Genomic DNA, 20,449 nt, shown 5'->3' with positions numbered 1-20,449 from the left:
AAAAAAAAAAAAAAAAAGAAAGGCGGAATCACAAAGCCATAGGATGATGAATTAGAGACAATCTAGCATGTATTGGGCGATTGCAATTTGCTGAGTGAGTGACAGAAAAGATGAAGAGACTTGCATTTAGGACAAAGTCCAGGCTTACAAAAATGTAAATATGATATAATTGGCTTGCATTAAGCTCTCAGAAAGAACTATATCCTAAAGCTGTTGTAAATTTACTTGGACTCCTCTGAACAACATTGTGAAAATTTGGTTTGTTTATAAAGAAATCCCTATCCACATAGAGAAGGGAAAGTTAGTTTTCTTTATCTACTGTCTGGTATGATAATCATTAGCCACATGCAGCTATTGAGCACTTGGAACATGTTGAAATCATAATATTTTGGATATATTGTGTTTAAATATATTAAAATTAATTTCACTTGTTTCTTTTTACTTTTTAATATAGCTACTAGAAAATTTCTAATTAAATATCGGCTTGCATTCTCTTTCTATTGGCTAGTGCTACCCATACTCTTGCCTTATGTTAAAAAGACTCACACCTTTTTTTAAGAGTTTGAGCTGATTACACCTTAAAGTCCTAGCCAAGAAATGAGGTTTACTGTATAACCAACTCAAACTACTTTTGTTAATGAACAGTTTCACCATTGTGATACCGTAGTTAAATGTTAATTCTGAGTTACACTAATGAAATGTTTGCACTATATCTGCTTCTGAGCTTAGAGAGCTTCTTAGCTAACTACAAGGCTAGAGAACTTTTCCTTGCTATATTCTATTATACTGCTTATAATTTTAATCTGATTTTAAGGAACCATGTAGTTATCTTTTCTTATGTTCTTTATCTTCACAATGAAAATTCAGATTCCTTGGAATTTTTATTTTTCTTTCTGTACCTCCATAGACTGTGACCCATAAATTAATAGACAGTAGGGAAGTAGACGTTTTGCCCCTTCCTTTGCAGCTGCATTCAAATATACCAGGGCTAATAACAGGACTGAAAGGGACCGGATAGAACTTCTCCAAGATGCAGAACCTTTGGATTTTAATGCAGAAACATTCACTGATGATCCTCTTGAATCTGAATCAGGAAGGTAAGTTCTGGTTGTGACATTTTAGCTCTAGCATTCCTCTAAAATTTTAGTAATACATTGACTTGACAAGGTTGAAAATAAGTAAGTAAAGGTAAAAGTAAACAAGTGATAAGTAAAGGAAAATGTTCATTTTCATTAATAATAAAAAATGTATTAAGTAACTTTTGATACCTTTTTAGACTTTCTAATGCTTTTATATTTTAAAAATTATATCATAACTAAAGATAACTAAAATTGTTATCTTCATACAATACTAGTGGAATTATAAATAAGAAAGAATAATTGAAATATATAGCAAAGGATCACAACAATATTTATATGCCTGTTTCTGATTGTCCCATTTGTGAAGTTTATTATATTTAGTAACTGCTGCATAGGAGTGTCTAGATGCCAGACACTATTCTAAGCCCTTTAACAAAAATACTGTAATTGTATGGTTGCAAATTCAGTTGGATTTAAATCCAGAGAGGCTCAGTAAGCTGCCTAGAGTCACACAACTTGTAAATGGCAAGTCAGGCATTCAAATTCCAGTATTCTGGCTAGAGTCTGTACTTTTAGCCATTATCCTATGAGGACAAAATTAAATAACAGCAAAATATCATGTGCACAAAAATGTTTACTACCTTATTGCCTCTATGCAGTGAAAACCTAGGTTATATTTATATGCAACAATTGAGAGTAGTTATTGAATTGATTAATCTCCCAGATGTGTCTTACATCCCCCACCCTTCTTTTTACATCTCTCACTCTGTTGTGCATATATACTAGGGTCTAAAACAGTTGCTGGTTGATTTATAATTAAGTCCTTTTGGATAATGTACTTGGAGGGTAAGTTTCTGCTTTCAGCTACTGACTAGATTTTACAGTACTTACAAATTATGTGGCCACCCCCTTTTAATGTATTCTTGTTTTCTTCTCTTCCTTTATTATTTTTGATGCCTCAGATCATTTCTTTATATTCCCTTTTTAGGTATCAGCCTGGTGGACGATATCTCTCGATGTCTCGCAGTGACATATTTAATGATGTTTAAAGTCTGAAAAAGTTTGTGGGACCACTAACCAAGGTCAACACATCAGTTCAGTCTTGATGAACATCTGTGTACCCTAGAATTTCCTCTATACTCAGTGAAAAGTGTCAAGATAACAAAAAAGACACTGAGAATTAATTATGTCTTAGGAATAATAGTTTAATGTGCATTGAATAGAGTATCACCTTTTCCAACAAGATTTATTACGTATCATTTCCTAAGCATCTGCCTTAGAAGTACAGTTACAGTGGAAGGATTTTTAAAAAGATCAACATATGTTAAGAACATGCAGTTCAGTTTGTTTCAGATTAATTTTTTTTTTCAGGAGAGTTATTTTAAAGATTCAAGGAAGCCATAAGTCATACTAAATAATATTATATACAGTTTGATTATTGTGACTTACATTTTTGTTACTTCTAAAAAATATATTCAACCTGTATTTCTCAAAGAAATGTAAGTGAATGGAGACCTCAAATAATAACTGTATTCATAAAACTCGTGTCTTAAAACAAGGCTTACTTACTAGACATAACTGAATGTAAAAAGTGCTTTTTCAAATCTGTTTGCAAACTAGTGGGGATTTTTGCATGTATAAGATGAAGATTATATTTCAACTGATGCGTGTCTGTGTATTTAGCATGTGTACTGTAATCAGGTGATAATAGTATTCCTTCAGTCTTTGTAGTAACTGGATTTTTTTATGCTTCTGGTATTGCTTTATAAAAGATTTTCATTTCATAAAATTATGTTCACATTTGTCATTTAACCTATTGATTTAAATGTTGATCATGTCATTCAAGGATAAATCCTAAGCATTAATGGAAAACAGTGTTTTTTTCTTTTTAGTAGTCAAAGAGTCCAACAAAATCCTTTAATATTTAAAGGTACCTGTTCATACTTTTTGAGAAAAAAATTGGTTATTCAAAGGTAAAAAGTGAGTCAATTTACTGTTATTACTGATACATTGTGGTTTATAGAAAACCAAACTATATTAGAATGGAACTGTGTAATAACTTGTTGGTTAAACATTCTTACGAAATAGATTGTTTTAACCTTTGTGTTTAAGCTAAATTTATGTATTATATTTTAAAGCACTAGTGTTTTATTGAAAAGTGAACATGTTTGATCGCAGCATGCTTGCAGAGAGTTTTCTCATGTCCCTAGAATATTTGCGACTCTTCCTGAATCCATGCTACTTTGGGTGACCATACTTCAGCTTGCCAAATACAGTCTCAGTGTAACACCTCGTATCCTGTTTATTACTAGTGATTACTTTCACCCTCAAGTATCCCAGTTTGAAAAAATTATATGGTTCCCCTAACTTGAAGTTAATCTTTCCCCAAGACGTAAATTTAAAATTTTTCTTTTTCTTTTTAATGAATATTATCATGTAAGTTTTTTAAAAACACAGCTCTATGCAGATATTGAAAGGAATAGAGCATCATCCTCATTATCTGAAAATTTTGATCTTTGGGTTTTTATGATCTTTGAGATTACATTCTTTTTAAAATAATTATCAGTGGATAGACTTGCTCTGAATTGAAGATCATATGGACTACACTTAAGAACACATACATACAGTCTTTTCATGTGAAGTGTGACCAGAGAGCAATAAGCCAGGAGCAGAGATACTTTGATGCTCTTTGTAATTTCATGATTGACTAATTGAATACCTTGGGCAAATCACATAGCTCTTCAGTGCCTCAAGTGCTTCATTTTGCACCTTCATTTGCAGAATGCAGATGATACTTGCTATTTACCAGCTGATCTACCTTACAAAGCTATTGTGAGGAAGTTGAGTTGGTGTTTATGTACTGGAGTTTATAACTGTGCTATTTTTCCTAGTGATACTTGAAGGTATTGGATGGGGGAAATGGTCATCCAAGAAAGGGGTCCAGTTTCTTCTTATTACAGAAAAGCTTACAAGTCCCTAAACCAAAAATGCTTTTTGGACTAATTCATCAAAAGTCCTGTGAAACTAGTGTTGTTTTATTTAGTCTTTGGGTTTACTTTGAAATAATTTCTTAAGTATAACGTTTCTCTTCAGGTTTTGTAATGAAATTAAAATGCTGTTGTTGAAACAGAAGCAGAAAAGGAAAATAAATTAGCCAATTACTTTTATAACTAACGTTTATAATGCCCTAAGATAAATTGGTAGGAATGTGTAAGGTAATGTTATCACTTTTCTTTAGTATTAAATTTTTTATGGTTATAATAATTGAAGTATATACATGCATACACTTCACAAACAATATAGATTCCTTTATGACTTTCAAGTTGTATTTAAAATAATATTTGGTTGTTTCAGTGATTCAGAGTATTCAACTTTTTAAGCAGAATTTGTCTTACAGAATGTTATTTACAATCATATAAAAATGTTATTTTGTTGGATAAATTTGAGTTCAGAAGGCAATGACTTGACCCTGGAAGACTGAGTTTATTGCTGGGGAACCAAGTTAATATTTGTCAAACCACCTTGTATAAAAACTGTAGTGGTACAAGTTTTCTCATTTGAGAAGCTTACTGAAATATAATGACATCTACTGCAAAATAGGACTACTAAATGCACGTACTTTACATGCAAAGTACATTTCATAAAGAATTATTTCTGGTAATTTTTGATGACTTTATTACTTGATAGTAAGTATTTGTTTAAAAATTTCCAAATTATTCTTTAAATAGTTGTTAGGTAAGAATATTCAGTAAGCCAGTAATTCAGAATAACTATTACAGAAAATAGTAATAATCTATAAATTTAATGAATCACCTCTAAATTACTAATTAACTTCTTTTACAACATAAATAACTTGTTATCAATAGAGCATTTTTGTAAAAAACAAAAGAAAGTATAAGTTTAATTATTAAAACTTGCTCTCTTACCAAATGAATACAAAGGCTTTTGAATAATCTCATTGCATAAGAGGCCCTCATTTCACAAAAATGGTAAGAACTAAATCAAAAGATTCAAGGGTTTTCCCTTTATAAAGAATCAGAAAATTTGACAATCCAGACATTCAGAAAAACATTCTGCCAGTTGACTTTTTTGACTACTATTTGATTAGATGATCGGTTCTGAAATTAAACTGGATGTATGCCCAAATTAAATTAGCATAGGAATGTGTGTGGTTTTTTTAAAAGTATATTTTAGCATATTAATGGAGAAATTTAATTTACATTCAGTTACAAACCTCATTCTTTATAACATTAATAGGTTTAGGGAATGTTCTTGATGGTGTGCTGATTACCATATTAGAGAAAAAATAAACTCCCCATATTATAATTCACCTGTTTAGTAAGGTGAGTTTCTTGTGATTTGAGTGGACCATGCCTAAAAATTACAAGTATATTTGCGCTAAGCGACAAAATATGTCCCTGAAAAATCTTAGCATACTTGAATCATCAAATGTAATGGATTGTATTAAATTCTAAATGTTAAGAAGTAAGTGGATTTAGGATTTTGTCTTTCTTTTCTTATGTCCTCTCTCACTCCTTTATACCTTTCTTCCTTTCTGAGACCTATGTTTATATAGTATGACTTTTAATCTGCTGAAAGATTTTCCTTCTGTTTTGTGTACAGAGTTGTTTTTGATGAGTAGTAAGTACACTTAGAAGGAACCAGTCTGACTACAAATCCCACTACTTGAAATAGCAATATTGTACCTAAAGTAGTCAAATAGATTTTGCTAGACAACTAAGCAACATCTGAATACAAATGTAAAGTATGCTGGCTGAGTGTATCTTTTAGGTCACTAACTTGGACACATCAGTAAATAAATTATTTTCAGTGTAATATTTTTACATAAAAATAGATTTCCCCCCCAAATTTAGGATTTATTTAGATTATTGAGACATCTTTTTATGAAAAGGAATTAATAAATAACATACATCATCAAAACTTTTCTTAGGAGATTTGAAACAATAGAAGAAGGTTACAGAAGGCCTTCTAAAATATGAATTCCCATCTGTATGAGGTACTTCTTTCCAACTCAGTGACTTTTTGCCCAGAAACTTGGAAGACCAGGCAGTTTTCTTTCCCGTTTCCCGACTCCTGGAGACAAGGCCCTAGGAGCCATTTCCTCCAGTAGGGCAGGCCGTAGTCCTGCTCTGTCTTACTTCCCACTGCAGCAGGAACATGTCCACTCCTCTGATTCCTTCTGTACCCAGCCTGGTTTAACTAAAATTTTATTTCTATTTTCAAAAGATTGGTCCATTGAGGTCAATTGAGGACTCACTGTAATTTTTAAATCCGTTAATAAAGCAAGAATATTGGCATGTTCCTCTTCTCATCAATATCCTAAAAGACATTTGTTTTTTACACACTCCTTGGGAAAAATTAACTTTTTTTTCACTGAAAATATTTCCTTTTGTGATTATCTTGATCTCAAATTATTTTGTGAAAGAATTTTACTGTACTAGTTCAAAAGAGTAGAAAGAATGATTTACTATTGCAGACATATGTAGGGTAAAATAATTTATTTAAACTGACTGTGCAACACCATTTAGAGCTGATATTGACATAAATGTTATTAGCCAACTAATTTGGAACTGTATGTCTCAACAATGCTGACAAGTATCTTCCCTACTTAGTATACCAAGTTGTAGGGGAGAAACTGTATTTATTTTTTAAAAGCAATCCAATGGATTTGTTTTTGTTCATATTTTGAAAACAAGTTGTAGGACTTTTCTTATTTTAGAAGGTAGAAAATATGTGGACCTGTGTTTAAAATCACTATAATACGTATTTATAAATTGTAACATTGAATGATACAACAAAGCTCTAATACTGATGTTCTCACTTTCTGATATTTAATTTTTATAAATGCTTTTGTAAGTAACTAATTGTAGTATTGCTTTTAAATAGTTTTAAAATCTGTCTGAAATAAGTTCTGCCCAGACCTATTTCCTTAGGACAGTATTCTAAAGTTCAGTAGTCCAGTGTGAGCTTGAAATACTCCTACATCCCTTCAGTGATTTTTTACATATACCAATATGCAGGCAAATAATTAATATAGTAAAAACCTAATTTCTGCATTGCATTAATAAAATATTTGTTATTTTGCCTTTATCTAATTCAGTTGATTAGGTGAAATAGAAAATCTTTTCAAATGTGCATATGATCATAATTTTTCAAAATGTTACTGTGGTCATTTTTGGTGCATGATGCCAAATTTATCTTTAGTCAGCCATTGCTACCTGATATGTAAGGACAAATGTTTTATTATCTGATCATTGGGTTGTAAATTAAACTACCTTTTTCTCTGTAGATTCTCACTACATTTTCAAATGTGTATTTGGAAAAAGCTGCAAAGTGCTACCTATAAGCAAATTAGTAACTTTGGCCTTATCTATGCATAGTGTTCTCTCAGTTTGGTTTTGATAAATTCATTGACTTGCAGTTCCTTTGTAGTATTTTAATTTATTGTGATGTAATGAATTTTTTGAAATGTTCATTTGATTAGCTGTTAAAATATAGGAAAGAATGTAGCTTTGCATGAAATAAACTACATTTCTACAAGTTAAGAATTTTGCTGATTATTTATATATTTTACTTCATTTGAGATTAAGATTCTTTTAAGTAGGTTCAGGAGTTCTTTGTTCCCTATCAATGTATTAGCAAATATGACAAAATAAATGTTTTAAAATAAATATGTGTCCTTTAGTTTCCACATTACTTTTTCTTATGTTTAAAAGTAATTATAGGCCGGGCGTGGTGGCTCACGCCTATAATCCCAGCACTTTGGGAGGTCGAGGCAGGCGGATCACAAGGTCAGGAGATCGAGACTACCCTGGCAAACACAGTGAAACCCCGTCTCTATTAAAAATACAAAAAAGTTAGCTGGGTGTGGTAGTGGGCACCTGTAGTCCTAGCTACTCAGGAGGCTGAGGCAGGAGAATGGCTTGAATCCAGGAGGTAGAGCTTGCAATGAGCAAAGATCACGCCATTGCACTCCAGCCTGGGTGACAGAGCAAGACTCTGTCTCAAAAAAAAAAAAAAAGTGTATATGTATTGAAACATACTGTACCCCATAAATATGGACACTTATGTATCAATTTAAAACAAAAACTTATTTTAAAAAGTTTTAAAAAGAGAAGTAACCCCCTCACTATAAAATGCTTAAAGAAAATTAGATCAGAAACCAATGAAATTGAAAATGGGAGAAGAGCAGAGAAAATCAACACCACCAAAAGCTGGGACTTTAAAAAAAAAAAAAAAAAAAGATCAATAAATTTGATGAAAAAAATTTTTTTTTTTTTTTGAGACAGAGTCTTGCTCTGTCACCCAGGCTGGAGTGCAGTGGCACGATCTCGGCTCACTGCAAGTTCCACCTCCCGGGTTCACACCATTCTCCTGCCTCAGCCTCCCGAGTAGCTGGGACTACAGGGACCCACCACTATGCCCAGCAACCTTTGTGTGTGTGTGTGTGTGTTTTTAGTAGAGATGAGGTTTCACTGTGGTCTCGATCATCTGACCTCATGATCCTCCAGCCTCGGCCTCCCAAAGTGCTGGAATTACAGGTGTGAGCCACCGCACCTGGCCAAATTTGATGAAATTTTAACCAGGCTAACCAAGAAGACAAGAGTAGGCTGCTTTCCTGTATAACAAGAATGAACAATTGGAATTTGAAATTAAAAACACAACACTATTTACATTGGTCTTAGCTAATAGAGTAAGAGAAGAAAGGGAATAAAAAGTGTACAGATTCTTTTTTGTTCACAGATGACATAATTGTCTTTGTAGAAAGTCCAAAAAAATGTCAGAATAACTCCTAGACTAATAAGCAATTATAGGCCGGGTGTGGTGGTTCACGCCTGTAATCCCAGCACTTTGGGAGGCCAAGGTGGGCAGATCACAAGGTCAGGAGATCGAGACCATCCTGGCTAACAATGAAACCCCATGTCTACTAAAAATACAAAAAATTAGCCAGCCGTAGTGGCAGGCGCCTGTAGTCCCAGCTACTCGGGAGGCTGAGGCTGGAGAAGGGCGTGAACCCAGGAGGCGGAGCTTGCAGTGAGCTGAGATCGCACCACTGCACTCCAGCCTAGGTGACAGAGTGAAACTCTGTCTCAAAAACCAAAAAAATAAGCAAGTATAGCAAGGCTACAAGAAACAAGGTTAATATACAAAAGTCAATCACTTTCCTATATAGCAGCAATGGACAAGTGGAATTTGAAATTTAAAATACAATAGCATCTATATTGGCATCTGCAAAAATGAAATACTTAGGTATAAATCTAATGAAATTTATATGAGAGCTGTATGATGGAAACTACAACTGATGAAAGAAATCAAAAAACTAAATGGAGAAATAGCCCATGTTCATGGATAGGAAAACTCAATATGTCAGTTCTTCCCAAATTGATCTATAGGTTCAATGTAATTCCATTTAAAATCTCAGCAAGTTATTTTGTGGATATTGACAAGCTGATTCCAAAATTTATATAGACAGGCAAAAGACCAGAAGAGCCAACACAACACTGAAGAACAAAGTCAGGACTAACACGACTCAATTTTAAGTCTTACTATAAAGCTCCACTCTAGTAGTTAAGACATTGTGGTGTTGGTGAAAGAATAAACAGATCAATGGACCAGAATAGAGAGCCCAGAAATAGATCCATATAAATGTAGTCCATTGATCTTCGACAAAGGAACAAAAACAATTCAATGGAGATAGACTTTTTAACAAATGGTCCCGGGACATTCACATTCAAAGAGATAAGTGTAATCTTTCACAAAAATTAATTCAAAGCTGATCGTAGACATAAAAGTAAAACACAAAACTATAAAACTTCTGGAAAATAAGAGAAAATCTAAGTGATCTTGGGTTTGGCAATGAGTTTTTAGATAGAACACCAAAATCACAATTCGTGGAAGAAAAACTGGAAGTTGGACGTCATTAAAATTAAAACTTCTACTCCACAAAAGATACTGTTAAAAGAATAAAAAGCTAAAAAGCCAAGCCACAGACTGAGAAAAATATTTGCAAAATGTAGGTATCTTATACAAGATTTATATCCAAAATATACAAAAGAACCCTTTAAACTCAAAGCATATGTAAAGATGCTTAGTGGACTGTGTCATAAGGCCATTGTAAATTAAAACAACAATAAAATACCACTTACTACAATGGCTAAAATCCAAAACACTAAATAACACCAAATGCTGGCAAGGGTGTGGAGCAACAGATACTGTCATTCATTGCCAGCCACTTTGGAAGACAGTTTAACAGTTTCTTACAAAGCCAACATGCTCTTTCCACATGATTCAGCAATCAAGTTCATAGGTATTTACCCAAATGAATGGAAAACTTACGTCCACACAGAAACCTGCACACAAATGTTTATAACAGTTATATTCATAATTGCCCCAAACTGGAAACAACCAAGATGTCCTTCAGCAGGGGAATAAATAAGCAAACTGTTGTACATCCATAAAATGGAATATTATTCAACCTCATAAAACTATCAAACCATCAGAAGACAAGGAGGAATATTGAATGCTTATTACTAAGTGAAAAAAGCCAGTCTATACACTGTGTGATTCCAACTATATGACATTCTGAAAAAGGCAAAGCAATGGAAGCAATAAAAAGATCAGAGTTCCAGTGGTGGTGGGGTGGGAGAGAAGGGACACATAGGTGGAGCTTGAGATATTTAGGGCAGTGAAATTATTCTCTATTGATACTGTAATGGTAGATGTGTGATGTCACACATTTGTTAAAACCCACAAAATTTTACAAAGCATGAACCCTAATGTAAATTGTATGCTTTAGTTAGTGTATTAATATCAGCTTATTATCAGCTTATCAATCGTAACAACTATACAAATAGTAACAAAAAAAAAAAAAGCAAGATGTTAATAGGGAAACAGGTGGGGGTTCTCTGAACTTTCTGCTCAATTTTTTTGTAAACCTAAAACTGGTCCAAAAAATAGCCTGGGCCAGGTGTAGCGGCTCATGCTTGTAATCTCAGCACTTTAGGAAGATGGAGTGGGTGGATTTCTTGAGTTCAGGAGTTCAAGACCAACCTGGGCCACATAGTGAGACCCTATCTCTAAAAAAAAAAAAAAAAAACAAAGTTACCCAGGCATGGTGGTGCCTGCCTATAGTCCCAGCTACTTGGGAGGCTGAGGTGGGAGGATGGCTTGAGTCTGGAAGGCAAAGGTTACAGTGAGCAAAGATTGCACTCTGCACTTCAGCTTGGGTGACAGAGTGGGACCCTGTCTTGAAATTAAAAAGAATAATAATTTAAAAATCTCTTAACTTTTTAAAAAAGTAATTTTAGTGATAACAAAATCTAATATAGGCAAACCAGATATTAACTTCCATATACATCCTTTTACATCTCTTTGAGAATAGTATAAGAAATATATAAAGTTAGTCAAAATTGTTAGATTTTGAAGCCACAAAATTCTTAGGAATTTTTTTTTTTTTTTTGAAACAGAGTTTTGCTCTTGTTGCCCAGAGGCTGGAGTGCAATGATGTGGTCTAGGCTCACTGCAACCTCTGCCTCCCAGGTTCAAGAGATTATCCTGCCTCAGCCTACCAAGTAGCTAGGGTTACAGGTGCCTGCCACCATGCCTGGCTAATTTTTCTATTTTTAGTAGAGACAAGGTTTCACCATGTTGGCCAGGTTGGTCTCAAACTCCTGATCTCAGGTGATCCACCCGCCGCGGCCTCCCAAAGTTCTGGGATCACAGTTGTGAGCCACTACACCCAGCCTAGAAAACAATTTTTAAGGAGAGGTTACTGTAATTGTTCAGAAAGTCCTGTGGCTGAAGTGGCAAAAATCAGGAGAAAATATGACTACTCTTTGACCTTTACCCAACTTTCAAAATAACATTGCTTTTCTGTCTAAAAGAAGTAAGAATAAAGTTATTTTCACAACGAAGATAGCCAACAAAAATTCCTGAAAATGGATGCATCTTTAACACACACTTAAATAGCTGAAGATATTATGTGACCTAATTAACCAAAAATAATTCTAAGAAATTTGAAAAACTATATTCTTCATTCACACTTGTGGTTTTCTGGCCAGAACAAAAGAAATGTTTGGTCTCTGTCAACCTGTTTCACATATCTTCTCTTGCTAAAGAAAAACACAACTCTGGCTGGTGATAGCTCAGCCAATGCCCAATAGATGTTTGTCAACATCCAATAAATTAAAATAACTTAGTACTTTGAATTCTAAGGGTTATGAGACAATAAATGTGAATAGGCTAGGTTGGCTAAAGCACAAGCAAGGGCTCAGTCATCTATACATCCCTAGAAATTAACAGTGCCTTTCATGAAGTATATGCTGACCAAAGGATGGTTAAAAGGTTAAAAGTGAACACAGAAGTTACAATAGTGAATATTATGGGAAAAGTCATGTTCAGTCATATACGTATATCTTGCCACATCCTTTTATAAAAGCCATATATTTTATCTCTTGAAAGGACACAATGTTTTATCATATGTTGAATTTACAGGGGAACATGATATTTAACATGAATTTTGATCAAGGTGTTTATTGAAACATTTAATATTCAGAATGAATTTGAAGACTGTAGACAAATGTCACAAGTGTGTAACCTAAAACACACATGAACCATAGACACAGTTTTAACCTGTTTGAAATGGTCCATAATTGATTATGGAAGTGGTTTTGTTTATTTTAATTCAGTGTATTTTCAGCTACCAAATAATTTTAGTGTTTCATTATGGGTGAGGGTTTTATAAGAATTGTGGTTTATGTCAGTGAAATATGAAATCTATCAAAACAGGCGTTTTCAGAGATCTTAACTCTGGCCAATTTCACTCTGGTACCTTGTTAATAAAAATAACTGAATAAATCACAAGTCTGTAGATACATCTTAAAGCTCCACTGTTCTACCTCACCTACACCCAGGTGGAGAGGACTACAGTAAGTCTTAAATCAACTTGGTAGAAGTCCAAGGGGTTCTTGGACTTCAACAAGGCCTCTCCTAAACTACATCTGAACGGTCAATCAATTTTGTAGAATAGTAAGCTACAAAGAAGCATAGATATTACCCATGCTTTGTGTGTGTGTGTGTGTATGTATATGTATACATAATACATATACATGCACGTACATAGTCCTTTACATGTGAACTGTTAACATTGAGACAGAACTATACTTCCACATCTTCTGGCTGGCTAGTCTACTGACTGAGCCTAGACAGAGTTTTACTTCTGAGAAACAAAGCAAGAATTGTCTCTAATGCTGGGATGAGACAAAACTGTTCTTTCTCCCTCAGTCTTGTTATTTTAGGGATAATGAACCTAAGGACTTTTGCCTTTGTACACTTTCTCACCAGATTTAGAAGGTGTAACTCAAGTGATAACACCTTGTTCACTGGAAGCAGGAGGGAGAAAGGATTAATGTCCTAATAATCAGCCTAATTAGGGAATTGTCTTGCTACCACAGCTGAAAGGTCCTGCAGGTAACTGACTCTGGCTTCTGGCCAGCCTGTTTTGTTCTTACAGTGTAAAGACTTGTGGACACCAAGCACCTAGCCTAAAAGACTTTCACAAAGTCCTTGGTTGGTTGGTTATTTCTTGACGATATGGAAATCATCACAACTGATGCTTGGCTTTCCCTTGATGATGTCTTAGCTGGTTTTCTTTTCTCTCCATGAGGTATTGAAACTAACTTGGTACTTTCTTGGTTTTTTCTATTTTCTTCCTCTGCCCACCCATCTCTCCATCCCTGAGATGGGGAAATTCACGTTTCAATTAATTACTTACTTATCTTTTGAACTTCAAAAATGGTTCACAGCCACCAAAAGATTAAACAGTTATGGCTTGCTTCTGTGGTCTCTGGACACCTAGGTTATAGAATACATAAAGTGAAGAGGGAGCAGCCTTTATTATTTACTTCTGATTTGGACACTCAATTCTCTCTCTAAATAAAACATCCCCCCATGGCCCTGGAATACAGAGATATTTCAGTCAAATTTTTTACTTATATATTGAGGATTTGTTCACATCAATACCTTAAGCTTAGAATTTTTCAAGGATAATGTATATGATCAAGAAAACAGAAATGATGCCAGGTTTAACAGAAGTGATTGGTTACATACATGTTAGAATGCTGTAAGAGCAGCAATGGAGCTGTGTAGAAACCTAGAAAGAAAATCTGCAGAAAGCAGTCACCCCTACGGGAAAATAAAAGTGAAGAGGTTGGAGTTACCAGATTGTAGAGCTTGAGGAAGAAACCTTATGGAATTGGTGCTCCAGCCTCTGAGGAATGAGCATTGCCAGGCTGCTGCTGGTACCTAAGCAATGCTGTACAACCACACAAGCATCTATTTGTTCTGCTTTCTGTTGTTCAGGGCCCAGGAAATACCTACTTTTTATTCTGCAGAGGAAAGTGAACATTCAGTGTGGACTGGGGATTGTATTAGGCCTTCCTTGGATTGCTATAAAGAAATACCTGAGACTGGGTAATTTATACAGAAAAGAGGTTTAATTGGCTCACAGTTCTGCAGGCTTTATAGGAAGCATAATGCTGGCATCTGCTTGGCTTCTGGGAAGACCTCAGGAAGCTTACAGTCATGACAGAAATCACATCACGCAGTGAGAACTGGAGCAAGAAGGGGGAGGACTGCCACACACTTTTAACCCTTTGCCTGTTTGCACTGAGAATACTCAACCTGCAGCACTTGCAGCTGCAGCATGTATGCCAAGATAACTTTGCCACGAAAAGTCTCACTTTTATTATTATTTTCTTATCACTCTAGTATATCGCTTTGGAAATAAAAGACATAATTCTATTTAAGGAATTATGTCTGTTTTTAGTAGTGGTATTTCCGTTTATAACATATAGTAATTCTTCATCTCTGAAATGTCTAATTTGAGAAAATGTAATGTTTCTATGCATGATGTCAACATTATTCTCAGACAATTGTTGGGCGAAGATTAATTTGATGAATCCAATTTTTCTGAAGTAGACAATTCTGATGATTCTGACAATTCTGATGTTAGTTCTGTTTAGAAATAACTCCAAGAACAGTTTTTATATTTTGTTTTTACATTGGAAGTCAATCATATTTGCTTTAGCCTCAAAGAACATGTTTATGTAAAAGTAAGTGAGTGCTGGCAGCAAGCTGCACTTTTTTTTTCCTAAATGGTTAAAGGCTTCAACAACCACATCTCTCAAGATCTCACTCACTACTGAGAGGGCAGCATCAAGAGGATAGTGCTAAACCATTCATGATAAAGCCACCCCCAGGATACAATCATCTCCCACCTCCAGCATTGGGGATTATATTTCAATATAAGATTTGAGGGGGACAAGTATCTAACCTACGTCAAGGATGATCCTATGCAGGTCAGGAGGCCAAAGCCAAGTCAGCTGTGTAAGCAGTGATTATCATGGTAGCAAGGCTTCATTACATATGACCAGAAAGAGAATTATATGACAATCTCAGTAAATAAAATCATTGAAATATTTTAATGAAATTCTTTGTGAAATAAAAACTTGCAAACTTGGAATAAAGGAAAATATTTTTTATTTGTTAGATTATATTATTGTAGTGACTAATAAGTGCTCAAAAATCTCATTTTTTCTTCTTCCTGTGCACCACAGCTAGCTTACATTCCCAGAATCCTTTGTATCTGGTGAAATCATGTGACTAGTTGTTACCAATGTTATGTAAAGAAAAAGTGATATGTGTGTCACATCCTACAATATATGAAGAACTCTTAAAAGTCAATATGATAAAAACAAACCAATAGAAAAACAGGCAAGACACTTGAATAGGCCCTACATGAAAGGGAATTCCTAAATATATATGTCCTTGCTTTTCTTAGAATTTTTTTTTTATTTCTATTTTTTAGAGACAGGGTCCCACTATGTTGCCCGAGCTGGAGTGCAGTGATGGAATCATAGCTGACTGCAACCTCAAACTCCTGGGTGCAAGGGATCCTCCCACTTCAGCCTCCCAAGTAGCTAGGACTACAGGTACACACCATCACACCCAGCTAATTTTTATTTTATTTTTTTATAGAAACACTCTCACTGTGTTGCCCAGGACTGGTCTTGAACTCCTGGCCTCAAATGATCTCATCTTGTCCCCCCAGTGCTCTGGGATTGCAGATGTGAGCCACTGCACCTTGGTTAGAATTATTGAAAAGCAAATTAAAGAACAAAATACCTCAGCCACACCTATGAGAATAACTAATTTAAAGATAATAATAATAATGAGTTGACCGAAAAGGAAGAGGCTAAAATATAATTTAAAGAGTTTACTTGAGCCAAAATGAGGACAGCTGCCTGAAAGACTGAGACCCAAGTAAGCTTGAAAATGAGCTCCTTTGGGGCTTTGTTACAAGCAGGTTCATAAACGCAAAAAAAAAAAAAAGGGACAGAGAGTGAACTGATACAAAGTTGTTCAACAGGAATTTTCAGTGACTTACAGAAATAATATTGATTAGTGATTGGCTATATATTGTAAAACTATAGGTGAGGTAGGAGACTGGCAGAACTTGTTTTCTGGTCACAACACTGCTGCTGACCAAAACAGGATCTGGTTGAGACAGGATCAAGCGGAGAAACCAAAAAGAACCAGCAGATGGTGGTGAAAGTGATCCCCAGCTGTCCTTTTTGCTCATTAGCAGAAGACACTCCCACCAACACCATGACAGTTTACAAACGCCATGACAATGACTCAGAAGTTACCACTCCTGTCCATGGCAATGACCTGGAAGTTACTGCCTCATTCCAAGAAAGTTCTAAAGATACCTGTCCCTTAATTTGCATTGGCCCACCCCTTAATTTGCATATAATTGAAAGTGGGTATAAGCGAATACAAATACAGTTGCCAAGAGCCCATACATTGCTGACTGTGGGTGCACTGACTACGAGTTTGTCCTTCTCTTGAAGGAGCAGTGCCATTCAATAAAAGATTGCTGTCTAACCACACTGGCTTGCCCTCAAATTCATTCCTAGGTAAAGCCAAGAACTCTCCTGGGCTAAGCAATAAGTTTGGGGACTACCTGTCCTGCATCATAGGATTTGGTTTATAGTGTCTAGTGGGGCATTATTAGGTTAACTTGTGGCTATTTGTGGCAATAGCAAGCAGTTTCTACGAGATGAGTACATAGCTCAAGGGGAGGATACTGTCTCATTTTAATGTTTCTCTGGGCCTAATAATTTAGAAAGACTCATATTCCTCAGACAAGCACTCTTTTATTTTCTCGTAAGTATTGGCAAGAATGTGAAGTAACTGAACACTGGGAGTGTAAATTGGTACAACCACATTAAAACTATTTTGGTAATATCTACTAAAGTTGAAGTACTCATAATCAGGAATTTTATTTTGTGTGTGTGTGTGTGTGTATCTCCACATGTGTATATATGCACCAAGAGACATGTAAAATAATCTTCATAGTAGCATTATTTATAATAGCCCAATCACAAACAACTCATTCAACAGAATGAATTTACCTAAAAGGATGGATAAATGCATTGAATAAATGGAAATGTATTTGTTACAGCCACACAACAACATGGATAAAACTCACCAACATAATATGGATCAAAAGAGGCAAAACAAGAAAAAACAATAGAATATAATTTACATACAATTCAAAAACAGGCAAAATAAAATTGTAGAGTTAAAACAGGGACGTCTAGTGGTAAAAACATTTAAAAAATCAAGGAAGAGATTGCCATACATACCAGCCTATTGCTTACCTTTGAGGGGGACCAAGGAATTAGTGATTGCAATGATGCACAAGAGAAGCTTCTGGATTGCTGGCTATGTTCTATTTGTTGACTTGGGTGGTGATTTTACAGGTGTTCACTTTGTAGTAAATTATTAAGTAGTACGTTCCTTTGTATGTGCTTTGCTGTATGTACATTTTATTTCATCATAAAAGGCAAAACCTATATATAGAGAAAATTAAATTACACAACTCACCATATAGATTGAGAGTGGAGGAAATTGTGTTATAGTGTTTTTAAGTTGTAGTAATATCCAGAAAGAGGGTAAAGATATTGCTTAACTTAGACTTTGAGAAGTTAAGGACACTTGTTAGAACCTCTGCAATCATTAAAATAATAGAAACGGCATATAGCTTTAAATTGAAGAAATAATGCTTTAAAAAAATATATCCAATATATACAAAACAGAAAAACGGCCAAAACCTAAACTTTATGTTTAGAAATACATACATAGTTGGGCAAATTATAAAGGAAGTCAAGTGAGGGGACTGACTATAAAAGTCATGGTAGTGCTTTTGATTTAGGGATATCACTCAAGGGGAATGTTTTGTTTCTTCACTTGAATATTTTTTACAAGTGTGTTTCCATTCATGTTTATTCACTATACTGTACATTTATATTTTATGCATTTTTTTGAATTTGTGTCATATTTCAAAATTTGAAAGGTGTTTTTTGTTTGTTGGTTTGTTTGTTTTGAGACAGAGCCTTGCTCTGTCGCCCATGCTGGAATGCAGTGGTGTAAACTCAGCTCACTGCAAACTCCGCCTCCTTGGTTCAAGCAATTCTCCCACCTCAGCCTCCTGAGTAGCTGGGACTACATGCGTGCACCACCACGTTGGCTAATTTTTGTAATTTTAGTAGAGATGAGTTTTGCCACGTTCCCCAGGCTGGTCTCGAACTCCTGAGCTCAAGTGATCCGACCACCTTGGCTTCCCAAAGTACTGGGATTACAGGCATGAGCCACCGTGACTGGCTGCAAAATTTAAAAGGTTTTTAAAATGGAAAATAAATTATTATAAATCACATTAATGGTTGAAAAGAGTAAAGTCACATGACCATTACAAATGGATGCAGAAAACATTTAAATAAAATTCAATATTTATTTATGTGTTTTAAAAGTCCTAGGAAACAAGGAATAAAAGCAAATATTCATTTTTGAATAAATGTTTATCTATTTATCTATCTACCTGTAAGTAAATTTGTATTTGTAAACAAGAACACAAAACTACTGCAAATATCCTTAATGCTACACTCTTTCCCTCTGAGATCCAGAGCAAGCCAAGGATGCCTGCCTTCACTACTTCTTCTTCTTCTTTTTTTTTTTTAATTATACTTTAAGTTCTAAGGTATATGTGCACAACGTGCAGGTTACATATGTATACATGTGCCATGTTGGTGTGTTGTGCTCGTTAACTTGTCATTTACATTAGGTATATCTCCTAATGCTACCCCTCCTCCATCCCCCTTCCCAACCACACGCCCCGGTGTGTGATGTCCCCACCCTATGTCCAAGTGTTCTCATTGTTCAATTCCCACCTATGAGTGAGAACATGAAGTGTTTGGTTTTCTATCCTTGTGATAGTTTGCTCATAATGATGTTTTCCAGCTTCATCCATGTCCCTACAAAGGACATGAACTCATCCTTTTTCATGGCTGCATAGTATTCTATGGCATATATGTGCCACATTTTCTTAATCCAGTCTATCATTGATGGACATTTGGGTTGGTTCCAAGTCTTTGCTACTGTGAATAGTGCCGCAGTAAACACACGTGTGCATGTGTCTTTATAGCAGCATGACTTATAATCCTTTGGGTATATGCCCAGTAATGGGATGGCTGGGTCAAATGGTATTTCTAGTTCTAGATCCTTGAGGAATCGCTATGCTGTCTTCCACAATGGTTGAACTAGTTTACATTCCCACCAACCATGTAAAAGTGTTCCTATTTCTCCCATCTTCTCCAGCACCTGTTGTTTCCTGACATTTTAATGATTGACATTCTAACTGGTGTGAGATGGTATCTCATTGTTGTTTTGATTTGCATTTCTCTGATGGCCAGTGATGATGAGCATTTTTTCATGTGTCTGTTGGCTGCATAAATGTCTTCTTTTGAGAAGTGTCTGTTCATATCCTTTGCCCACTTTTTGATGGGGTTGTTTGATTTTTTCTTGTAAATTTGTTTAAGTTCTTTGTAAATTCTGGATATTAGCCCTTTGTCAGATGGGCAGATTGCAAAATTTTTCTCCCATTCTGTAAGTTGCCTGTTCACTCTGATGGTAGTTTCTTTTGCTATGCAGAAGCTCTTTAGTTGAATTAGATCCCATTTGTCAATTTTGGCTTTTCTTGCCATTGCTTTTGGTGTTTTAGTCATGAAGTCCTTGCCCATGCCTATGGCCTGAATGGTATTGCCTAGGTTTTCTTCTAGGGTTATTATAGTTTTAGGTCTAACATTTAAGTCTTTAATCCATCTTGAATTAATTTTTGTATAAGATCAAAAATCTGAAACTGGAAGGGATCCAGTTTCAGATTTCTACATATAGCTAGCAAGTTTTCCCGGCACCATTTATTAAACAGGGAATCCTTTCCCCATTTCTTG

At 35.0% G+C, this 20,449-nt stretch overlaps 1 protein-coding gene across 1 annotated transcript in view; it reads left to right on the top strand.

Moving 5' to 3' along the window:
• The window catches only part of LMBRD2 (LMBR1 domain containing 2), a 61,958-nt gene extending 58,742 nt beyond the window's left edge, over positions 1-3,216 (top strand). Inside the window, exons 17-18 of the mRNA XM_011944356.1 lie at positions 968-1,097; positions 2,068-3,216. Coding sequence (XP_011799746.1) covers positions 968-1,097; positions 2,068-2,128 — 191 coding nt within the window. The 3' untranslated portion in view covers positions 2,129-3,216. The remainder of the gene's footprint in view (positions 1-967; positions 1,098-2,067) is intronic.
• Positions 3,217-20,449: the final 17,233 nt, after the last annotated feature.

This window comes from Colobus angolensis, unplaced genomic scaffold, assembly GCF_000951035.1.
Source record: "Colobus angolensis palliatus isolate OR3802 unplaced genomic scaffold, Cang.pa_1.0 Scaffold230, whole genome shotgun sequence".
Lineage (NCBI taxonomy): Eukaryota > Metazoa > Chordata > Mammalia > Primates > Cercopithecidae > Colobus > Colobus angolensis.
The sequence above is the reverse complement of the archived record's forward strand: the minus strand, read 5'-3'. Positions and strand labels throughout refer to the sequence as shown.